Here is a 21,007-nt window from a genome sequence, read left to right as displayed (position 1 = left end):
TCATTTTACAGTGCAATAGCTACGAACGTCAATGTTCAAGTCTGTAACTGATTCCTAATTAGGTCTGGATGTCAACTGGGCCAATAGAACACGTTGTAGCTCTGGCAGCTTCATTACTCATCTCCTTGGACGGTTCATCTTCATCTTAGTCTTTCGGTTTCTGGCTGTTTTTATTTGCTCTGAATTTACCCACCTTTAATCAGACTTTAGCATAGAGATAGGGTTGTAACGATGTGCAGTCTTAAGTTTCCTTAACTTGTAGTAATTTGCACGTTGTTTATTTTTTATCTTATCCATCCACCTCCTCCCCTGACATTAGTACAGGATTCCTTATGACTTTATTTTGATCACTTTTTTGTGTTGTTTGGCTCTCATGCATTTGTTCATCAGTGTTCTCTAACAAACCACTGAGGTCTTCACCGGACAGCTGGATTTATACTTAGGGCAAATTGAAATGTATCATATTTACTAATTCAGTAACTTCTTACAAATGGTTTTCCTTCATTTTATTCAGGGTTAATTTTTTTTTTTTTTATATTTCACCAGTATTAACACCGTTTATGCTGGTGTGTTACTTAAAATCCTAACACACTGAAGTGACAAACTGTAAAAAGGTCTTTTGTGAGGCACTGAACATTGATACATTTGTATGACATTTAGATTGTTTTTAATTCAACAATATTCAAATCCTCTGATGGTAAAATAAAGCAGAAAATCTTAATATTAACGCTATATTTGCTGAATACTATACAATTGTTTTTTTACTCTGAAAGAAGATTTTGTAAAGTGTATCCATTATTTTTAATAAAAGCTGAAATATTGTCACATTTTTCTGTGGGAAACAATAGAAAAGGCTTCCAGTTTGACAAAGAATATTGTTTTGAGCAAACAAATGTACCCATTTTTATATCTAAGAATATTTTAAAAGAAGTTCTAGCCTTGGCGTTCGTTTACACCAGTGCCAACAACCTGCTTGAGACAGATCCCTATTAAAACTGAGCCAAAAGCAGGAACTGAGGTTCATTTAACCTTTATTATAATTTTACAATGGAAAAGCAACTGGCAATTATCTCCAACTCTACTTCCTTTCACATAGTGTAGCTCTTTATTTCTAGGTGATTAATGCTTAATTTTTTTTTTTTAGAAAAACAAAATTTTTGACACAATCTGTACACTCTGGGGGAAAAAAAATAAATTACATCCCTCCCTTCAATCCATGAATGAAATGAACACAAACAGCAGGAACCAAGTTTTAGTGCAGTATTGAAAACCTGTTCAGATTCAGACACAAAATAAGAAAAAAAAAACCAAACTTGCATGTACATGAGCGAAAACACATGCTCAAGTGTTCACACTCCTCGTCTAAGACACAAGAGGACACATTTAATAGGTGTGCATCGCAGGAAATACAAGGAAGGCAGGTAATTGGAGAATAAAGTCCACCAGTTCACTTTTTCTTTTGTAGGAAACAAAAGGCAGACGTTGAGAGCAACCAGTCTCCAAACTTTTCTGTAGCAGGAAATTCAAGTTTTCCCTCTCCCCAAGACGTCCCCCTTTATGGAAGATTTTGTGACAAAGACAGTGTGCAGTGTATTCACTGAAAATAAAATAAAAAAACAACAAAAAAAATGGAAGGGTCAACACTGAGGAGGACTCACTTGGGTATTAGGAAAACACAAAAATCCAGTAGAAGGGAATAAATTTTCAACTCAACCCTAAAGCAGTCAGCTAGAAAAGGTCCCGTTTCTTATATTTACCTTCAAATATTAACACGTTTCACAATCAAGTTATTAAATAAATATATCTCCATAGATTTTCTTCAAAAACAAAAAAAAAAACAAAAGAGGAGCACCCTCTCCAATTAATGCATACAAACCATAAACCTGTAAAAGACCACGGCCGGAGGCAAACAGAGACGAACTGCAAGGAAGGATTTGAACCGGTTAGGAGCAACGAGCGACAGAAACCAAGAGCGGACTTTGGTCAAGATACTTCCTGCGAGTTGTGAGAACATGATTAGTCTGATTCTGCTGCCAATGGGTACTTTTATTTAAACAGGGGGGTGATTGGGAGGGGCGCTTTGAGTAATGTTGAATTTTCAACAACAGGAAAAGATCAGATAAATAATGAAAAAATCCAGCATTGGGTGGGATAAGTAAGAAAATACATGCCTAGTCCAACCAATCAAAGCAAAAATAAGCAGGAAAAAGTTCTAGTAGAAAACTAAGCCTTTATTTTGGCAGCTATTTTTTTTTATAGAACAGTGAAAATATTTTTCAAACCACCAATTTCTGATTAAATAGGACATTTAAAATTGGGTAATATGGCCCCTTTAAGAGCAAAAGAAAAAACATACTTTAAACCTGACCAATGAGCCACCATTTTTAATGTCCTTCAGCACATATTGGCAGTACACACACACACACATACACACACACACACACACACACACCCGCTTTCATTCACCCACACATATGCACTCAATACTGGTAGTGTGATCCAATCGGTGAAATCAGCATAGGTGGGTGGGGGGGAGAGAAGGACGAGACGAGGTGCTTGGGGTGTGATCATGAACGCAGCAGCCATTTAGTTGCATGAGGGCGGTCGGAGACGGAGCGATACAGTGAGAAGGTCCATGTCCTGTTGTACCAGCCGAGCGACAGGTCCTGCAGCCCCGCCGTCCCGCCCGCCCTCCCTCCCTCCGCAGCTAGCGCAGGCGTGGCGGGGTGGAGGAACGAAAGTGGATGACAAGAACGGTCTGTTCGACTGTGGTCCAAAGGAGCTTGTCAAGTTTGTCGGTGAGACAACTCTTCCACCTTCCTCCCCTCACTTAGAAAACTATAGCAGCAGGTTGAGCTCAATGTTCTCCCTCCATGAGAACTATAGAGACAAAAAAAAGAGAAAACAACAAAAAAATTCCCTGCAATCGACATGAAAAGCAAGCTATGGAGAGTTGTGAGTTCTGGGAAGTGGCAGATGTCTTTGCTGTGTTCTTCTTCCCCCTCCTCCATGTCGTTAGCGCCTGAACTGTCAGTCAATCAAACATTGTCTTCTGTCATCGAGTCTCTTGTCAGCAAGTTCATGTTTGTCCCCTCCCCCGACCCTCCCGCAAATCTATCCCTGTCCCTCACCGTTGACCCTCCTCCTCCACCTCCTCCTTCTCTCCCAGTCGAGGGTGAGGGCTGATCACCGTTCGGGCTCCGACTCCAGCGCCAGCACCCGCTTGCGCTCGCGGCACTGCTTCTTGTGGGCGGGCCAGTCCCGCTGCTGACACTGGGAGCCGCAGTAGCGGGCCACCTGGCAGCGGCCGCAGATGTTAAACTCCCGCAGCTGTGGAGAGACGGGGATGAGACGGTCAATATTCCGCCTGCAGGTTTTAGTCTGTCCTATGATGTCGAGCTTACAGAATTTACAGTCCCTTGCGAAAGTAAAATCAAAACGAATCTGAGGGTGTGACGTGAATTTACATTTGGGCAATAACCCTTTGTCAATCAATCTCCCTGTCAGGTTTCTGTGCGTTTGTGAAGCCGTTTGTTCACTAATACGCTCCAACAAACTTATGAGGCCTTCACAGCACAGCTGGGTTTAAACTGATATTAAATCCCACACAGGTGAACCAGGGCTGGGCAATATGGCTTAAAAATAAAATCAACTTTTTTTTTTTTTTTTTTAAGATGATCCGATTTTCATCCATTTTTTTCTAGAAGAGAAATTAAAAATGAGCAAAAATATTTTCAAAAAGCACCTTATACTTCAATCATCCCTACTGTGAGTTGGACAGCGGCGTATTAGGGCCCAGCTGCAAAAATGTAGGTTTAATTATGACAATACAGTCATAATATAAGCAAATAGATGTGCAATTTTACCAGAAAAGTAACTTCTTAAAATTATGAGAAAGACGTGATCAGGATCTGTTGTGACGACCTCAGTTCATGAGGTTTTTCTTCGAAATAGATTCAGTTCTTTTCACCATCGTTCCAAATTTTTCCTTCTGATAATTTGATGTTGGGGTGTTACAAGATAATTTATTTCTATTAGATATTAATTATCTGTAAAACATATACCAAAGTATGACATAAGATTCTCTACATTCCTCATTTTGATATTTGTTACTTTCAAGTTGAGGGTTCTCGTAAAATTACTAAGTTTTTATCTGAATATTGCAACTTTATTCTTGTAATTAAAAAAATATTAAAGTTGAAAATTTACGTCATTGAAAAGTTGATGTACATTAAAAGACCAAATGAATAAAAGCTATAAAACATGCTGGTCAAGCAAGATGATAATACTCTGAAATATGGAAACCCAAAGAGCAAATTGCTGAAAAGATATCCTGATAGCTCAAAAGTTTAACCAAAAATTTGATATCGATGTCATTGATTCCTCGCCCAGCCCTAATGTGGTGGAAATGTGGTGTATTACAAAAATTAAAAAGTTCTAGGAGTATGAATACTTCATGCTTCCAAGCAAATCAATTCAGACCAATTCCAAAAATGTAACACCGATCACTTACCCTCCTTTCAATGAGTGAACAAGGGGGGTAATGACACTCATAGTATGTACAGGAGCATTCCTCTTCCTCCACTAACTCCCCGTTAGCATTGTAGTAGCGTGTGCGGCTCAGCTCCAGATACTGCTCCTCCACTGGATCAGCTGGGACCTGCTGGATGGCCAGCCAGTACAGAGATTGCTCTCTGGACAAAAAAAACAAAACAAAACAAAACGTCACAGTTAATGGTTCAATACCAATATCGCTGTTAAATGCTGATACTTATCATCTTACTGGCTGTGTAAGGACTCTGCCACAGATGTAAATAGGTGGTGTTACCTCTGCTTGCTGGAGATCTCCTCTGGCTTGGGGCTCCAGCCCACCGGTACCAGTCGTAGGTTGTCTAGCCGGTTGTCCACCGTCACAGAATTGATGTGGATGACTTGAAAACTGGGGGCAATGCCTCCTCTGTGCTTCTCCCTGGATAAAGACCAACAAGTCAGACGCGTTTCCACCAGTGCACAGGAGGAAAGTAAGCGATATCGTAGGAATACGTCAAGCACTCAAATCTGTAAAGGATGGCGTTACTCTCGTTTATCCAGAAGAGAATGAAAGTTTTATGATCATCTCCATCATGAATACCGTTTAACTTAATAAAAATTTAATCTCCCCCCCTTCCCCAAATAGTGACTGTTATAGTTTGAGTGTTTAAGGATTCCTGACAGACTTTTTCTGAATGTTTCCATACGAAGGAAATGGTGATGTTAATGGCAACAAAAGGTTAAATATTTATTTAAGCATCTTCTTTAACACAGCGTACCATAGACCAGATATGAGAAAATACATCTCAATCATTTTGAAATTAAATATTTCTCTTTGTTGGCTATTCTCGCTTGAATGTGCTAGACGTTTCACCTTGGCGATTATGCAAGAAATTACCCGCAAACAATGCACCAAGGACTCCTCTCCCAAATTATCGAAAGAGACTTTTGTGGAACAATACTTCTGAGTTCTGACTTTATCAGTTTGCGTATAATGTCTTGCTATACTTTTGCTTGTTCTGATGGCCATTTCTGTAAACGTCAATACAAAAAAAATATGTTTCAATCACAAGAATGATTGAGCTATTGAGAATATCCGAGGAGAAAATGTATTATACATGAATTACTCACCACAGCAGCTCATGCAGCGGCCTTCCAGCCCAGCGGCCTTTGCCGATGTCAAAAGCGTAAGCAAAGATTTTTGCACCATTGCCGTCAGCATCTACCTCCATGCGAGCCTGAAAATGAAAAAAAAAAAAGAAAAAAGGAAGTGAGGTAAACAGCCCTCGCTGGTGTTTTGGAGAAATGTGGTGCAGGCCAAAAGGAAACCATTCTGACACTTTACCTCAAAGGCATAGTTTTCAACTAGTGGTATGTCCTGCTCGTCAATCAGAGTGTATTTCGTCTGAAATGAGAAATGCAGAAAAGCTTTAAGTTGCTGCAAGGAAAGAAGTGCTCATCACTGCCTCACTGTGCAGCAAGACAACTAATAAAAAAAATACTTATTCCGCCACAATATTAACAATACTTTTTTTATACTCCAGACACAGGAAGGATATCAATTTTCACCTAATGCATCACAAACCCAAAAGCTCTTTTCTTAACAGAAGAAATGAATCACTACACAATCATTTTTCATTCCCTGAAAAATTCTCCATCCACCTCCAAATGTAGAGAATTTGGAGGTGGACATTTCTAAAGTGAAATGCATGCAGAGGCTGCCATATCAAACTGTTGAAACCAACTATAACAATGCAATGCAGGTGATATGTGCAACATGAATGAAGAGAGTGCAAATTCTGGGAATGGAACCTAAAATTTTAAACACAAACTGCTCGGTTTGTTCAGATGAGTCACGACCAGGCCTTACATAAAGGAGACTCGTTTTAACCAGTTGAGACCCACACGAGCCACCTGACAAACGCGAGGTACAGACACACATTAGGTCAGCGCTGGAAATAATGCAATGCACAGGACGCGCATGTCGGTGTCTTCGCACCGGACGCGTCCAATTATGCAACATGACACCCAGTTTCCACTGACAGATCGCAGGGGATGGGTCTTTCAGGTGTAGAAAAATCATGGCCAAATGACAAGTCACTGACTGTCTGGAGGCGGAGGATGCAGGACAGCTTTGACACTGGAATCGGGAGTGTCTTGTGACACCGTCAGCCACAGTTTAACGTCGCGTTTTTGTTGAAAATATAATTGTTTTTTGTAATGCAAGAGCAACAGAACTAGTCTATATATCTAAAGTAGGACATTTGTGACTTGGTGTGGCGTGCCGTTGATTTCCTCATTCGGACACTCCAGTGTTGTCCACATATCAAAGCTAACGTGGTGGTGCTAAAAGCTCCGCCGCAGAATTCTATCTATTACCGTGAAAATACTTGCACAGAAATGATAGAAAAAACGACAGCAGCATTGACAGCTACGGACATAGACACAAAATGACTACATGTGTTGAAACTTGGGACATATTTTCCTGCTAAAAGCTATCCAACGAAAAAGCTATGTGCTAGTGTTAGCTTGAATCCGTGATAGCGGCAGAGTTCAGAGCAGCAGTCTGACTCGGCCGGCTTTTCTAATCCGCTCAAACGCGCATAAAACCGTAGAGCTAGCCGTTTACCGCACACACAGCCGCACTGATATCACTACTGCCTTTTGTTTCTACCGACTAGCCAGCATTAATGAGGTTTTTGATACGTCTTCCGAGTTCCCCGCGGGCCCTCCCCCGGCCGCACATGGCAGTACTGGGATCCAGCTCACCTTCCCGGCTACACGGCCGAGCCGTACGATCCCAAGCTTGAAATCCGACATCAGGGGAACGGACAGTGATGACACAGTGGGCCGTGAGATGCAACCTGCGAGGTTTATTCGGGTGTGAAACCGGACGGGCCAGCCCCTCAGCCCCGCTGCGATACCACCTTTGGGCTAAGTAACGCTTTCCAGCCTTCCGTCTGGCCGCAGCCCAGCCTCGGTGACACACGGCCGCTGGAGAGCAAGAAGCCGAGCGAAACGTCGAGGGAGGGGGGCGGGGTTTAGCAGGAAACCAGACCTACTCATCAGAAAGACCAATCAAATTGACTTTTACTTGCACACAGTCCAATCACGTCGGACAATAGAGACGGGTAGCTCGTAAAGACCGCCCATTTAAATTTTTACGTCATGCACTCTCGTGATCACATCCGTTTATTTTCGCGCGAAATGTCAGATGTCTTGATCCCTGACATATTTATTTTGGCGCTGTTGATGTTAGTTTTCAGCAAGTAAAAGATGTAATGGCTGGAATTGACTATAAATTGCGTTTGTTTGGGGTAGGACAAATGAATAAAAGCAGGATTCATAAAATCTGTAAATTACACAAGAAATAAATTGTGTACGTTTAGTTTAGCTGAACTGTTTCCTGTACTTAATGTAGTTAATACAACTCCTATCCTACTGTTGTTGGTTTGACGGCTTTGAATATTGCCTTTATCTTGTCTTTTTCACACTTCATTATTTGAACTCAATGGAGGTGGTACAAAATACAGAAGAGGATTTGGACCACTGAAATTTTTTATTTTATTTTTTTCTCTCAGAATTTTGACTTTAATCTCAGAATTCTAGAATTCTGAGAATTCTGAGAATTAGTGGCCCCAATCTTCTTCCATAACCAAAAACTAAATGTCACATGCTCTTTATCTTTCTGCTGACCTTTTCAGAGGCCAGAACTTTCATGAAGACTCAGGAAAACATTGGTGTCAGACCTGGTATAAATTCATATATTTAAGGGTCTTGAAAATGTCAGCACAAAATTAGCTCCAAAGCACTACTGTAAAATATATATACATATTTAAACAAAAAAAAAAACCAATTCACAACTAATATAAAATTCAGTACACATGTAACTCCCTAATATATTTAGATTTTTTTTGCCATACATTTTAACTAACTCCCCAAAGTGACTTTTAGATATAGGCTTCAGCTTGGTAAGTGTTTTGATCAGTCACAAAGGATTAACGGCTGTTAAACTCTTGATGAATAGTCACATGAATTATGTCCAATTTTAGCTGACTGAGTCTGCTGAATAATGATGCTAGTGACATCAATGTTTCCCTATACTTGGCAATACTCATTTGCAATAAACCTTATGACTGTTCACAGGACCAAGAGGGTTCCATGATATTTTTTTTCTTATTCGACAGGACAAAACAAATACAAATCTTTTTTTAATGTACCTCTAATATTTCTTGACAAACTATCCATTCATATATCCATCCATTATCTGTACACCCTTGTCCCTAGTGGGGTCGGGAGGGGTTTCTTGACAAACTAATGAATTATAACACATTTTCAGGTCTTGCAATTCAAAGACAAAAACGACAAAAAATAAATTGAGAACTAAGGAATATGAAATTTATCCCTTTTATCCCTCCTCTAATCATACAAAACATTATGTCCACTATGATGAAAATTTCTAGGTGTGAAGGAAGGAATATTAGATATTTTCAATAAATAATGTAATAAATTAAAACTGTGAATGCTATTTCTCACAAATGTATTACATATTTATAATATGTCAACTGTGTTGGTGCTACTCTTAACTTGCAACAAAACAATTCAGCATTTAATATTACTTGTTTTTCCTCAATGAAACATCAATACACTCAAGCTCTTCAAGAAAGTTCAGTATTTAGATAAACTTTATGATGTGCATCAAGACTACAAATACGACTGAAATGTCACAATGTTTATTTTTTTCTTGTGTTTCATTAAAAAAATTACGTGCAGGAAATTTATGTGTGTGTGTCAGTCTCTCATTTGAAGTCAATTAATTTTTTTATATTAAAATAGTAACCGAATAAAACAAATGAGCAGTAATTGACTGATCAGGAATTCTCTGAGAATGAGTCACTGAGCTGTTATCGATTACTCATAAAGAAGGAATCCCTTCATGTCGATTCATTCATTATTTAAAAAGTTTTCAACACCTCATAGCAGTGACGTAATACGCCTAGTCCCGTCATGTGCTCCTATGATCTGTCAGGTGACGAGAATGGGATCATTTGAAACAGTGAAACCAGTCAGCGCCCTCTACTGACTTCAAACTGTAGTACAGCTTCAGAAAAGGGTTTTCAGTTGAACTGAAGACAAAAAAAATTATTGAAATATTTTCTTTTCACTAGAAGTAATATTTTAAAATAAACAAAAGTAAAAAGCTCCGATCTGTTAATTTTGGTATTGTTAAATAAAAGCATATTTTAGAACCTAAAATAAAATCTTACTTAAGTTTGTGTCTCTAATTTTAAACAGCATGTGTAGTCAAGAATCAATTTAAATCAGTTAAGCAATGCAAATTATTAGTTGTCTTTATTTCAGATATAAATTAAACAATTGTTTTTGCGTCTAGTTGGAAGAGATTTGGAATTGGGGCACAGAAATAATCACATGTGTAAAAAGAGAAACATCAAGTTAATCTAACAGAGTTTATTGTTTGTGTTTATTGTGGATGTTTTACATTTAGTCATGCATCCTTCCTTCCACACAGTGGACAAAAGCACTTAACCATCCCCTGAGGGGAAACACTTCCGTGTCTTTGCTGGTTTTAACACGTACACAAGAGTTTATTCATCTTGGTCAAACAATGGTTCTCTTGTCCTCAACTCCTTTTTCACCTGCTTTTTGAGCTTGGATGTATTCAAATTACCTTTTTTATTGTCTTATTCCAATATGGCGATGATAAACATTGTTGATCATTTTTAGATGTTAAATCTTTAACTTGTTTTAGAGATCAAACTTTTTCTCCTCTCTGCTAACAGCTGACAGAACAGTGGTTTGGGGTGTTTAAGCCACCTTTCATTTTTAAGATTCCTTGAAGCTTACCATGGACCAGAGTGTTGCTCAACTATTTCCAAACCAGCAGTCTCCGAGGAGTGGCTGGATCACTGATCCCCGCGCATTACATGATGAAACCAAGTATCTATCACACCCATCCTCCCTGAAAAAAATACAATAAAATGATAAGATGTTCTCTTATTGTATCTAATGCCCAGGAGAAACAAACAGAACATTTTTATCAAGCACGGATAGCAGAAATCTAAAGCCTTGAGCAAAACAATGCACGTGGCAAGAAAGGGAATTTTATGGCCAATCCAGAGCTATTTTTGCTTCCCGTTTTTCTTCTTCCATGTAACGTTTTTGAGGTTGAGATATGATTTCAAATAGTACCAAATATCAAGACAAAGTAAACAGAGCTGAAAATAAATCTACTTTCCATGTTTATGCATTTCTTACTGCATGCCAGCATCTCTAATTATTAAAGTAAAGAGTATTTCTGTGAGATTGTCATAGAGTGGCTTGCAAAGTTATTCACACCGCTTTAACTTTTTCACAATTTGCCAAGATACAAACACAAATTTTAATGTATTTTATGGAATCTAATGTGATACATTCTTAACATAAATGGTGCATAACCGTGAAGCAAAAGATAAAACATCCATCCATCCATCCATCCATCCATCCATCCATCCATCCATCCATCCATCCATCCATCCATCCATCCATCCATCCATCCATCCATCCATCCATCCATCCATCCATCCATCCATCCATCCATCCATTTTCTCCCTTGTCCCTCAGTGGGGTCGGGAGGGTTAAAATAAAACATTATTTTCAAATTGTTTTGAAAAATAAAAAACTTGGGAAGTTCAGTAAGCATTTCTACTCACTCAGCCTCCTTTACTCTGATTACCCTATAAATAAAATCCAATGTGACCAACTGCCTTCAAAACATAATACATTTAACCACTCCAACAGGTTAATCTTAACATAAATCCAGCTATTTTTGGAAGGTTGGAATTATTTATATTACATTTATATTACATTTGTGAGCAAACACCATCATGAAGATCAAGGTTTCAAACCAAACAGGTCAGGGATAAAGCAATGAAGGAGTTTAAAATCAGGTATAGGTAGGCAATGAAACCTCACACCAAGCTTTCAGCATCTCAAGGAGCAATCCATTATAAAACAGAGACTGTGTGGGGCAACGGTACATCCACCAAAACATGGCCATCCACCTTAAGACACTGCAAGGTGAACATAAGCCATCAAGAGAGAAATACAACAAACATGTGGAAAAAGTTTCTCTGCTCTAATGAGACCATAAGTTAAGTTTTGGCATAAAACTAACACTGCACCTCACCACCATCCTCTGTGAAACATGGTGATGGCAGCATTATGCCGTATAGATACTTTTGTATGGTGAGGATGTTGACAAGAGTTGTTAGAAAGATTGATGGAGCCCCTGAAGTTCAGTCGCCTGATGTATAAGGCTGGTATAAACAAAGATTACTTTTTTCCACTTTTCCTTTACACTGCTGGTGCTGTTTTACCACTGAAAAGCCCATTAAAAACACTCTTAAGTTAGTGATTAACCTGAGAAGATGTAAAACAGTAAGCAAAAAAGCTCAAGATGCTATTATCACAAGGATTTTGAACTGGTAACACAAGAATGGCTAAACATAATTTCCACTTAAGTGGATGTAAAAAAAAAAAAAATCATTGCCTGTGGATATTCTTGGTCAAGTCCAGAGCTTAACAGAGTTATCAAACCATGTAGATGTACTAAAAAGTTTGTTCTTTGACTGTTTGTTAAACATTGATATGCGTTTCTGAAACTCTAAAGGCGGTTACAGCTGACGCCCAAGAAAAAAAAAAGAAAAACAGGTGGGACAGAAAGATTTGCTGTCAGCTCTGACCTCTCATGTCCGTGTCACTTCCGTGTTCCGCTCACCTGTTACACCTGTGTCACAGCCGCTGGTCCGCATAGGTGCGACTTTCACAGCTCCGCAGGTGCGCACCTGTTCTCCTATTGTGCCATGACTGAGGGATTTACCGAATGTGACTTAACATGCTCGTCTCCTACTACATCTGTAGAGACCTTAAACGCCGTGAAATGCCTGAAAATTGATCCCGAGCAGCCCATTTTCTCTGTGCTGACCGGCGGTATGAGAGAGCAGCAGCCGGAGCAGGCGGAGGCGGACATTGCCGTGTCCCATCAGAACACCTGCGGCGGTAGCGGCGGGGGAGCCACCTCACCGACGTCCGCCGCCTCTGACACCGAGTCCGGCATCTTCTCCGTGGAAAGCGAGGTCTGCGCGGAGCACGACTCCGAGCTGGACTGGTTCTGCGCCACCGAGAAGAAACTCATCTGCTCCCGCTGCGCCAACGCGGGCCCCTGCCGGGAACACAGCGTGGCCCCGCTGGCCCGCAGAGTCGGCGTCGTCAGGGTAAGGCTTCCCAATCAAATTTAAACTAGTCTCCAACAGCTGCTATTATTTATTTATTTTTCCGACGAATATGCTACTTTCATTTTAGTTAAGAAACCGATTATTTTTTACAGCAATTCGAGTGAGGAATTTGTATTCAAAAGTTTAAAACTATGTGACTTTTATTATCACATTCTGATAGTACCACTGATAAAAGATGGAAACTATTAAGTGTATTTTCCAAGTCAATATTTACCTAAATTTTCTCCTGGGTGTGCCACAGCCTTTCTTTTGCTGATGTGTCTTGTATTTTAGAGGACAGGATTTTCTTGTTGTCCTACCAGCTGGCCTGGTTCAGCATTGTCACCCAAAGGCCCAAACACTGAGCAATCATATGTGTGTCTGTGAATGTGTTTGTTCTTCTCCAGAACCAGCTGGTGGATGTGTGTGAAAAAATCCAGCTGCAGGCCCTGGTCATAGAGAAGTTCATCCAGCAAACACTGACGGCCAAAGAGCAAAAGCTGCAGGTGAGAAATGTTGCTGGTCCCTCAGGGAAACCGGGAGCTGATGCTACAAGTGGAGCCTGTTTTACTAGTAATTAGAAAGCAGGTGTTTCCTAAAAGTGCTTTTCCCTTTAGTCACTTGAGCTATATAGACACGTACTGGGATCCAAGGGCCTCTCAAAGGGCTGGAAACCATTTTAGTTGCCTAATTTACAATAATTCTATGGTTTTGTACTGATTAAAAACAGTTTAGTGCAATGTTTTAAAGGGCTGGCGGGACATTGTGTACTTTTCTGAGCTTTATATTATATTATAATGTTTTCCCCTCATCAAAAACATACCTGGAGTGTTGCTTTGATTATTTCATACATGGTTGAGGATAGGCCTGTCACAATAACAAATTTTGCTGGACGATTAATTGTCTAAAAAATTATTGCGATAAACGATAATATTGTTTCAAGACCTTTTGACACTGATTTAATGGAAATGACTAATAATATATGCGATTTCCTGATAGATACCTTATTTCAAAAGAACACGTTACACTGGAACTGATAAACTAAATAAACAAAACAACCAAAAACAAAAATAAAATGGATTCTCAGGCTCCATTAACAAAAAACGTACTTGAGTAAAAACTAAACAACAGAAAGCGGAAATAAATACTGCATTCAACCAAAAGAATGCAGATTATGAAGTCTGTATTGCCCTTCAGTAATCACTAGATTTAAATAGAGAAAACGGGCACTTCCGACCACCTAATGCAATAGTTCACACTACACCATTTTTTTGCCCCCGTTCTCCCCTTATGACAATCTTAGATCGTTGGCCGATCTAACCGATCATCCTGCGGTGTGTGGTGGGTTACGGTAGATCGTCGTGGCCGCTCCGATCTAAATCAGGGGTTTTTCCCGACTGGGAGCTTAACGCAGCCCGTTGAATGTGACAGGTAGCCAATCAGAAAGCGCGGATTCTCCTCGGCGCTTTCTGAGGGGAAATTACGGAGGGCGGACATTGGAGATGATATGTGGAAACAACATTAATGTTTATTCAACATTTCGTGCAAATAATATAGAAATGACAAGGAGAGGAGTTGGAGCCAAACTGCTTCCTCAGTTGATAAACCCGGTAAGCTGTTCTTCGTTAACGTGACATATATAATGATTTACGCTGACTCTAGCCACATGCATCACAGGTAGATTCTAATAAAGCATTGATTAATGCCGGATTTTAAAATTAGTTAACGGGACTTGTAGCCATTATTTTGTGCCCATGTGGCTGGACACCACACGGCACGACGAACCCGATCGGACCGTCATACCCAGGATTTCTGTCGGCTAATGTGTCTCTCAGGGTTTGAAAATGGGCCGACAACTTGTGTAATGTGCGCTGGACATTAGACTAAGGAAATGAGGAAGGGAGGGTCAGTGGAGAGCACCGGAGCTGAGCCTTTTTCATTCAGCGTCCTCAACAGAAAGAAAAAAGGCCGTAAGAGACGATAAAGACGATAATTAAAATGAGGTCGATAGGTTTAATTTATCGTCCGATTAATTGATTTATCGTTTATCGCGACAGGCCTAGTTGAGGACTCCTTGAATCTCCCACAGCAGCTATTCAGGATTTTTACACAAAGCTTCTCCTTGGAGTTTTAGTCCAAAGTCGAGCTTCCACCACACAGTATCCCTCCCCCACGTCTTTCCCGCAGAGCTCCTCTACACTAGTGACACCAGCGATTAGCAAACACCTCATTAAACTGCGAGTTTAATCAGCTCTTCATATGAACTACTTCTCACTTCAGCGCTCCTAAGAACTGTTGTGATGATGTGCTAATGGCAGAGTGTTGGAAAGAGTAGGAGCTTCTTAAAGAGACAGAGGCCAGTTTCAAGACGATAAATTGTGAAGTAATTTTTTTTTTCCAAGTAATGTTTGATATATACATTTCTATAACAACTAAAGCTAACATTTTTACTTGGCTGTGCGTGTCGGGAAAATACACATCACCCGTTTAAGGAATTTCTTAATTGAGACAATATATGATGGATTGAAGCCTCCATCCGAAAATGGACAAATTGCATCACTCAGACAATAAAAATAATCAACCTAATATACAGCTGTCTGTTGATCTCATCAGTACCCGTACTGATTAATCATCTGTTGTAATATTTCCAATTCCTCTCCTCCTGCAGAAGTCTTAATTTAAAATATACACCAGTTTTGCAGGGTGGAAAATCATTTGACAATTTCTTTCAAATGTGTGTGATTTAGCATTCATTCCAAATATCTTATTTCAAAGGTAACATAGTTGCATCTTTAGTTTTAACATTAGGGTTTATTCGTAGTATGGGTTTATTCGTAACACAATATCAGGGTGTGCAATGTGTGTATCATAAAGATTTGCCTGGACTGCAATACATGTTAGTCTGTTATTTAAGTGACATGCATTCAGACTCTGTGTGCCTGTAATATTTGGTGAAACCTGTTGCTTACTGCAACATAATAGTGTGAAACACACAATAAAGGGGTCAATTCATTAAGAAAATGCAACTACAGTCATTTAGTCCAAAATGGACTTTTCCATAAAACCTTGTTGGAATGAAAATAATAATTTGTTTGCTGTTTGGTGATTGTTTTTATAATATTGTGGAACCCTGCTTTATTTCTTTTCCAACAGTAAGTGTTTGTAGCTGTTTATATTCACACAATCCTAAAGATGTTGCACTAATTAATACAATAACTTGCTAACTCTTGAACTTTTTAACCTTTTATCATGTTACAACTTTATAACCCATCTTTAAACCTCTCCTCATCTTTTCTCTCTAGCCTTACCAAAGTCAAAGGTGCAAAATACAAATGCATTCCGTTCTTTTATGGATTTCAACTGCTATTTCTTTCAACTTTGTGCACTACTTTGTGTTGGTCTATAACATAAAATCCAAACTCAACTGAAGTTTATGGTTGAAATGTGGCAAAATGTTGAAAAAGCCAAAAAGATATAAATACTCGTGCAGCATAGTAGTAGTTATTTTGGTGACCTGGTCATTACCTTCCAACAAAACCAGTGTGACCCCCTTGTACTTATTAACCTGCAAGCACATAATGAGACTTCACATTAGAGGGATCCCCTAGTCATGCTTGTGCAATTTTATAGGTGACCAGTTTGCAAACAAAAAATAAAACAGATTCTTTTACAACGTTAGTGAAGACTCAGACCTGTGAATTCAGATGTTTTAGTTTGTTTGTTTCCACCATCACCTCCTTCTTCTGATTGCCTATGAGCAAATTCCAGATCTTTTTAAGAATATCACAATGTGGAGATTTCAGAAAATTCCCATTTTTATTCAGTGAGTGATTAAAGGTGTTATGTTTCTCTTCAAGGACAAGTCTATCATTTTGTGTTTGTACCTATCAGGGCTAAAAGAGACAATATAATTTTTGTAGTGAAAGAAGCAGAAGTTAATATTACCACTAATTGCAGAGAAACATGAGAGGTAGTGCAGCAAGTTCCCTTTTGAATATTCTCCTCATAAGAGTTGGAAAATTTGTATGACATGTCAACAATAAAAAGGCTAAATATCTATAAACCAAGATAAAAAAAAGTCCAATTTAACAAAACCTGACATATTAATTAGTGATGCATTACTTAATCAGTAGGCATTAAGTGATGCATTCTTTATGCTAACTAATTGGGTCAGAACAGGTGTTTCCCTCAAATTTTTTATATAAAACATATTTGATTTTCTTTGATCAGGAAATTGTATAAATCTTAGTTAATTAGTAATTTCTTTAGCATGGCAGCCTCACTGGCAAGCGTCTGTCTTGGAAAACGAGACGATATCTCACAGACGGCATAAATGTAATAGACATATCATTATATTATTACAAAATAATCCTTACGGATTTCTTTGTACACAAAGATTACTTTTGATCCTTGACATTATTACCAGGGTGTGCATACTTAGGCAACCAGATGATTGCAACGTTTTTGTGCATTTAAACTTTCTTGCTTCAATAGATTTGTTTATTTTTCAATTGCATCACACAGCGTAATCATCACATTAAACTCAGTTACTAAGACAGCATATTAACAAATTACTTTGAATGAATTGCAGTTCTTGGAAAGAAAATAAAGCACTATGTAGTTATGTATTGCATTTTATCTGTCCTTGCATTAATCTCCTAATAAGAGTCTTTATTGTGTCTAGAAGCATAAAACCTTAGATTTACAATCAAGTTTATTTAATCGTATTCTCACTGTGTTGCAAGTTAGAGAGGTGTTGTCATCTTGCAGTTTCAAGATGGCTTGCTATACAGTGTAAAAATAAATGCACTACATACAATACATATCAAATACATTGCAAAAAGTCCATGCTGTGTGAATACTTTAACAATGCACTTTAAAAAATGTATCCGAATCAGAAGGAATTTTAATGCAATCAGAAGGAAAAATAACTGATCCTGAAATCTCCGGATCTGCCTCCCATACCTTTTGCCGTGTCTTCACCCAGGCATCGGCGAGCAGGGCGAGGGAGCAGGTGCTCGCGCAGGTCGCCGCCGCCCGCGAGGCCCTGGAGGAGGAGGAGCAGCGGCTCCTGGAGCAGGTGCAGAGGGAGGAGGAGCGGGTGGAGCAGTGCCTCCTCACCCAGAGAGCTCACTGGAACCACGCTCTGACGAGTCTGTCGCAAACACGCTCCTGCTTGGTGCACACGCTGACGCACGCCGGCGACGCACAACTGGTGGTGAGAGGCTAGGGGTGTTTATACATGATGGGGTTATGACAGTGATGGGAAAGTCTTAGGTTCATAAATAACTGCAGGCTGATAAGAGTCATAAACTGCTGAGAGTAATCACTTTCCTCCTGGCTCCTTTTTTTTTCCAGACCAGTGTCCAAGAAATTGCTGAAAGGTACTACTTTATTAATATGACTAATATTTGTTTTTATTGACGAGATACTGGAGGTTTTGCTTCACTTCTGATGCTTCTGTGTGTTTGTGTTAGGGTGGAGGAAGCTGATGGAGTCGGGAAGCCCTGTGACACCGACCAGCTCAACTTGAACCCAGCCTGTATCGAGAGTAAGCTGCTGAGGGGCCTCTGGGCAACTGCTCTGCTGCTGGGGCCCAACGGTTTGTAGATTTAATTACAGCCTGGAGATTCAGCAGGAACATGCAAGACGATTGTACAAAATACATTATTCTGTTCAAATTTATTAGCCACCATTTGTGAACAGAGTAAACAGTACTATATATAGTAAATTCACATAGTAAAAGCCAAAACATGTTTTTAATTAATAGTTCAAGATGGCTAAATGTACCTGTTTCGTTTTCTGTGTTGTTTTTTCTGTAAAAACTTGCATTTAGAAAGTAGCACAAAACTTGACTACTGATCAAAATATTGAAAATGACAAAAATATAGTAGTCATCATCTTTTAAAATATGAAGCTACTAACGTACTGTTTCTCATTTTGCCATAAATGTTAAAATGTCTAAGCTTAAGGACAATTTGTGAAGTATTAAGTGCTTTTTACAATGCACCTCCAGTTTTTGTGTTGTGTGTGTAATAAGATGAAGGTATAAAATTTGTCGTGTGGACCTGTATAAAGATTGAGTAGGTTAGTTTTCGCTGTGACATTACCATGTTGGGGTTTTTTCTTTTTTTTCCACTTTTTGTTGAAAGTTCAGTTCTCTATACAAAGCCTATGAGTGCTCTTTGACCGTCACGTAATTAAAACTTCAATAAAACTCAGAATACATTAGAGATAAGTGAATCTTCATTCCCTCCTCAATGCAGACAGAGTGTCTGCGTAGGATATCATGAGATAAGGTGATGTTATCATTTGGGTTTTGCTATGAATTGCATTTGCTTAAAATCTGTAAAAGTGTTATCTACTATATGTGAGGTATATGTGTTGCATCTCTAAGTTTTAACACTTAAACCTCAATATTATTTCCAAATGTCCATATAGTTCAAGGCAGATTGACGTAGCTGGATGTTACGTGTGTGAGGATCTCTAGTACATAGAAAAGCGATGATAGAACATTATTTCTTTAGAGTAGAATATTTCCATTGTCATTTAATGGCAAGGTAAATTAACAAAAGTTTACATACAGACATACTTATAATCTGAGCATAATTCATATCTTGTGGACTAGTTTGGCTTTATGTTTAGAAACAGCCCAGATTCTGACCCATTTGTTCCTTTCCACACAGCTTATGGATCACCTCTGTTAAAGTTTGATGAGCGCACAGTCAGCCCACTCCTCTCCCTCTCTGAAGACCTACGCACTTTGACCTTCCTCCAAAAGAAGCCCCGCCAGTCTCCCCCATACGACCCGGCTCGCTTCGACTCCTGGCCCAATGCTTTGGGATCTCTGTCCATGTCCTCCAGCACCCACAGCTGGGTAGTGGACGTCGGCAAGAGCGGCGCCTTTAAGGTCGGGGTCTGCTACGCCTCTCTGGAGCGCAAAGGTTCTGGGAATGAGGCGCGGCTAGGCTACAACAGTGAGTCGTGGGTGCTGTGCCGCTATGATGGTGACTATACCTACTGCCATGCAGGGAAGAAGGTTCCCCTGCAGGTGGTGACGAGGCCCCAGCGGATCGGCCTGCTGCTGGACTGGCTGAGCCAGACGCTGCTGTTCTACGAGCCGGACTCTGGCGCCTTGCTGTACTCTGTCACTCAGCCCTTCAATGCTCCGCTGCTTCCGGCGTTTGCTGTGACTGACCGCAGCATCACCATCCTGCACTGAAAGACCACATGAGCATACAAAGGTTTAAAAGCAGAAGGGAGAGACATTTCTGTATCATAGAAATATGATGTGCAGGTGAACAGGAGCTCCGTGCAATAATGAAAACTTCCAACTGCATCAGTTTTCTATTTATTCAAAAATTTTTTCTAATTTCTTTTGTACTGTTTTTAATAATTTTTTAGGCTTACTATTTTTATATGTTGATTATTGTTGTGCTGTTGTAATTATCCATTATGTAATTATTTTGACTGAAGATTGTTTTTTTTTTAATAGAAAGATTTAATAGATTTTTATTCTGTATTATGCAGCGCTTTTAAACGTTATAGATAACAACAATAACACTGGTTGATCCAGACTTTTAAAATCACAGAGCTTGAACACTTGACTACTAATTTAAGCCTGTTTACCTTATGATTAGTAAAGTGATTGTCACTGTTTAATTTTTGTGTTTTTGTTTCTTCTTTTTTTTCGCACTGAAGTATTTCATAAAGGAGATGTTTTTTTTTTCTGTTGTCAGATGCAGCTAACTGGATCACATTAGCAGTGTGTCCTGCAAAACTGCAACTTTTTCCTGCTCTAAAAGTTTATATGTCACCTGCCGATCATAAACACTTGACCTGCATGAATGCAAGAAAAGGCAAATTTTGTAGCAAATTTTCTGATGTTACCATTAGAAATACATAAAATATAGTTCAGTTCACTTCATTTTGGTCAATTATCAACATTAAATAATGTGTTTTATTGTGATGATAGCCCAACACAAAGTAATGCATACTGTAATTGAGAAATGAAAGACTAATAATGCGGGGTTTTTGTTGTTTTTTTTTATTTTTTATTTTTTAGGAAATAAAAAACAAAAACGTGTGGCTTTGCATTTGTATTAGAACCCTTAGTTTAAACCAACCAACATTTGCTAAAAAATAAAAAAAAAAACACTTGTTTGCTGAAAGCAATGCAGGCAACAAAGCAAACATGTGGGAGA

At 39.2% G+C, this 21,007-nt stretch overlaps 2 protein-coding genes across 2 annotated transcripts; one reads left to right on the top strand and one right to left on the bottom strand.

Moving 5' to 3' along the window:
* Positions 1–1,014: 1,014 nt before the first annotated feature.
* Positions 1,015–7,670, bottom strand: zmynd19 (zinc finger, MYND-type containing 19). The gene is made up of 6 exons (XM_008424325.3): positions 7,300–7,670; positions 5,876–5,935; positions 5,662–5,768; positions 4,829–4,969; positions 4,514–4,694; positions 1,015–3,330 (listed from the first exon to the last, which is right to left on the bottom strand). Exons 1-6 carry the CDS (start codon positions 7,348–7,350, stop codon positions 3,187–3,189), a joined length of 684 nt encoding a protein of 227 aa, XP_008422547.1. The 5' UTR covers positions 7,351–7,670; the 3' UTR covers positions 1,015–3,186.
* A 4,491-nt stretch (positions 7,671–12,161) lies between these two features.
* bspry (B-box and SPRY domain containing) lies at positions 12,162–20,889 on the top strand. The gene is given in 7 exon segments (XM_008424326.3): positions 12,162–12,328; positions 12,330–12,803; positions 13,211–13,309; positions 17,791–18,021; positions 18,162–18,187; positions 18,281–18,405; positions 19,490–20,889. Coding segments are annotated over 7 exon segments (1,542 nt in total). The 5' UTR covers positions 12,162–12,277; the 3' UTR covers positions 20,026–20,889.
* The last annotated feature ends 118 nt before the right edge of the window (positions 20,890–21,007 follow it).

Source organism: Poecilia reticulata, chromosome 12, assembly GCF_904066995.2.
Source record: "Poecilia reticulata chromosome 12, P_reticulata-male-v2, whole genome shotgun sequence".
Lineage (NCBI taxonomy): Eukaryota > Metazoa > Chordata > Actinopteri > Cyprinodontiformes > Poeciliidae > Poecilia > Poecilia reticulata.
This window is presented reverse-complemented; position numbering and strand designations above follow the sequence as displayed.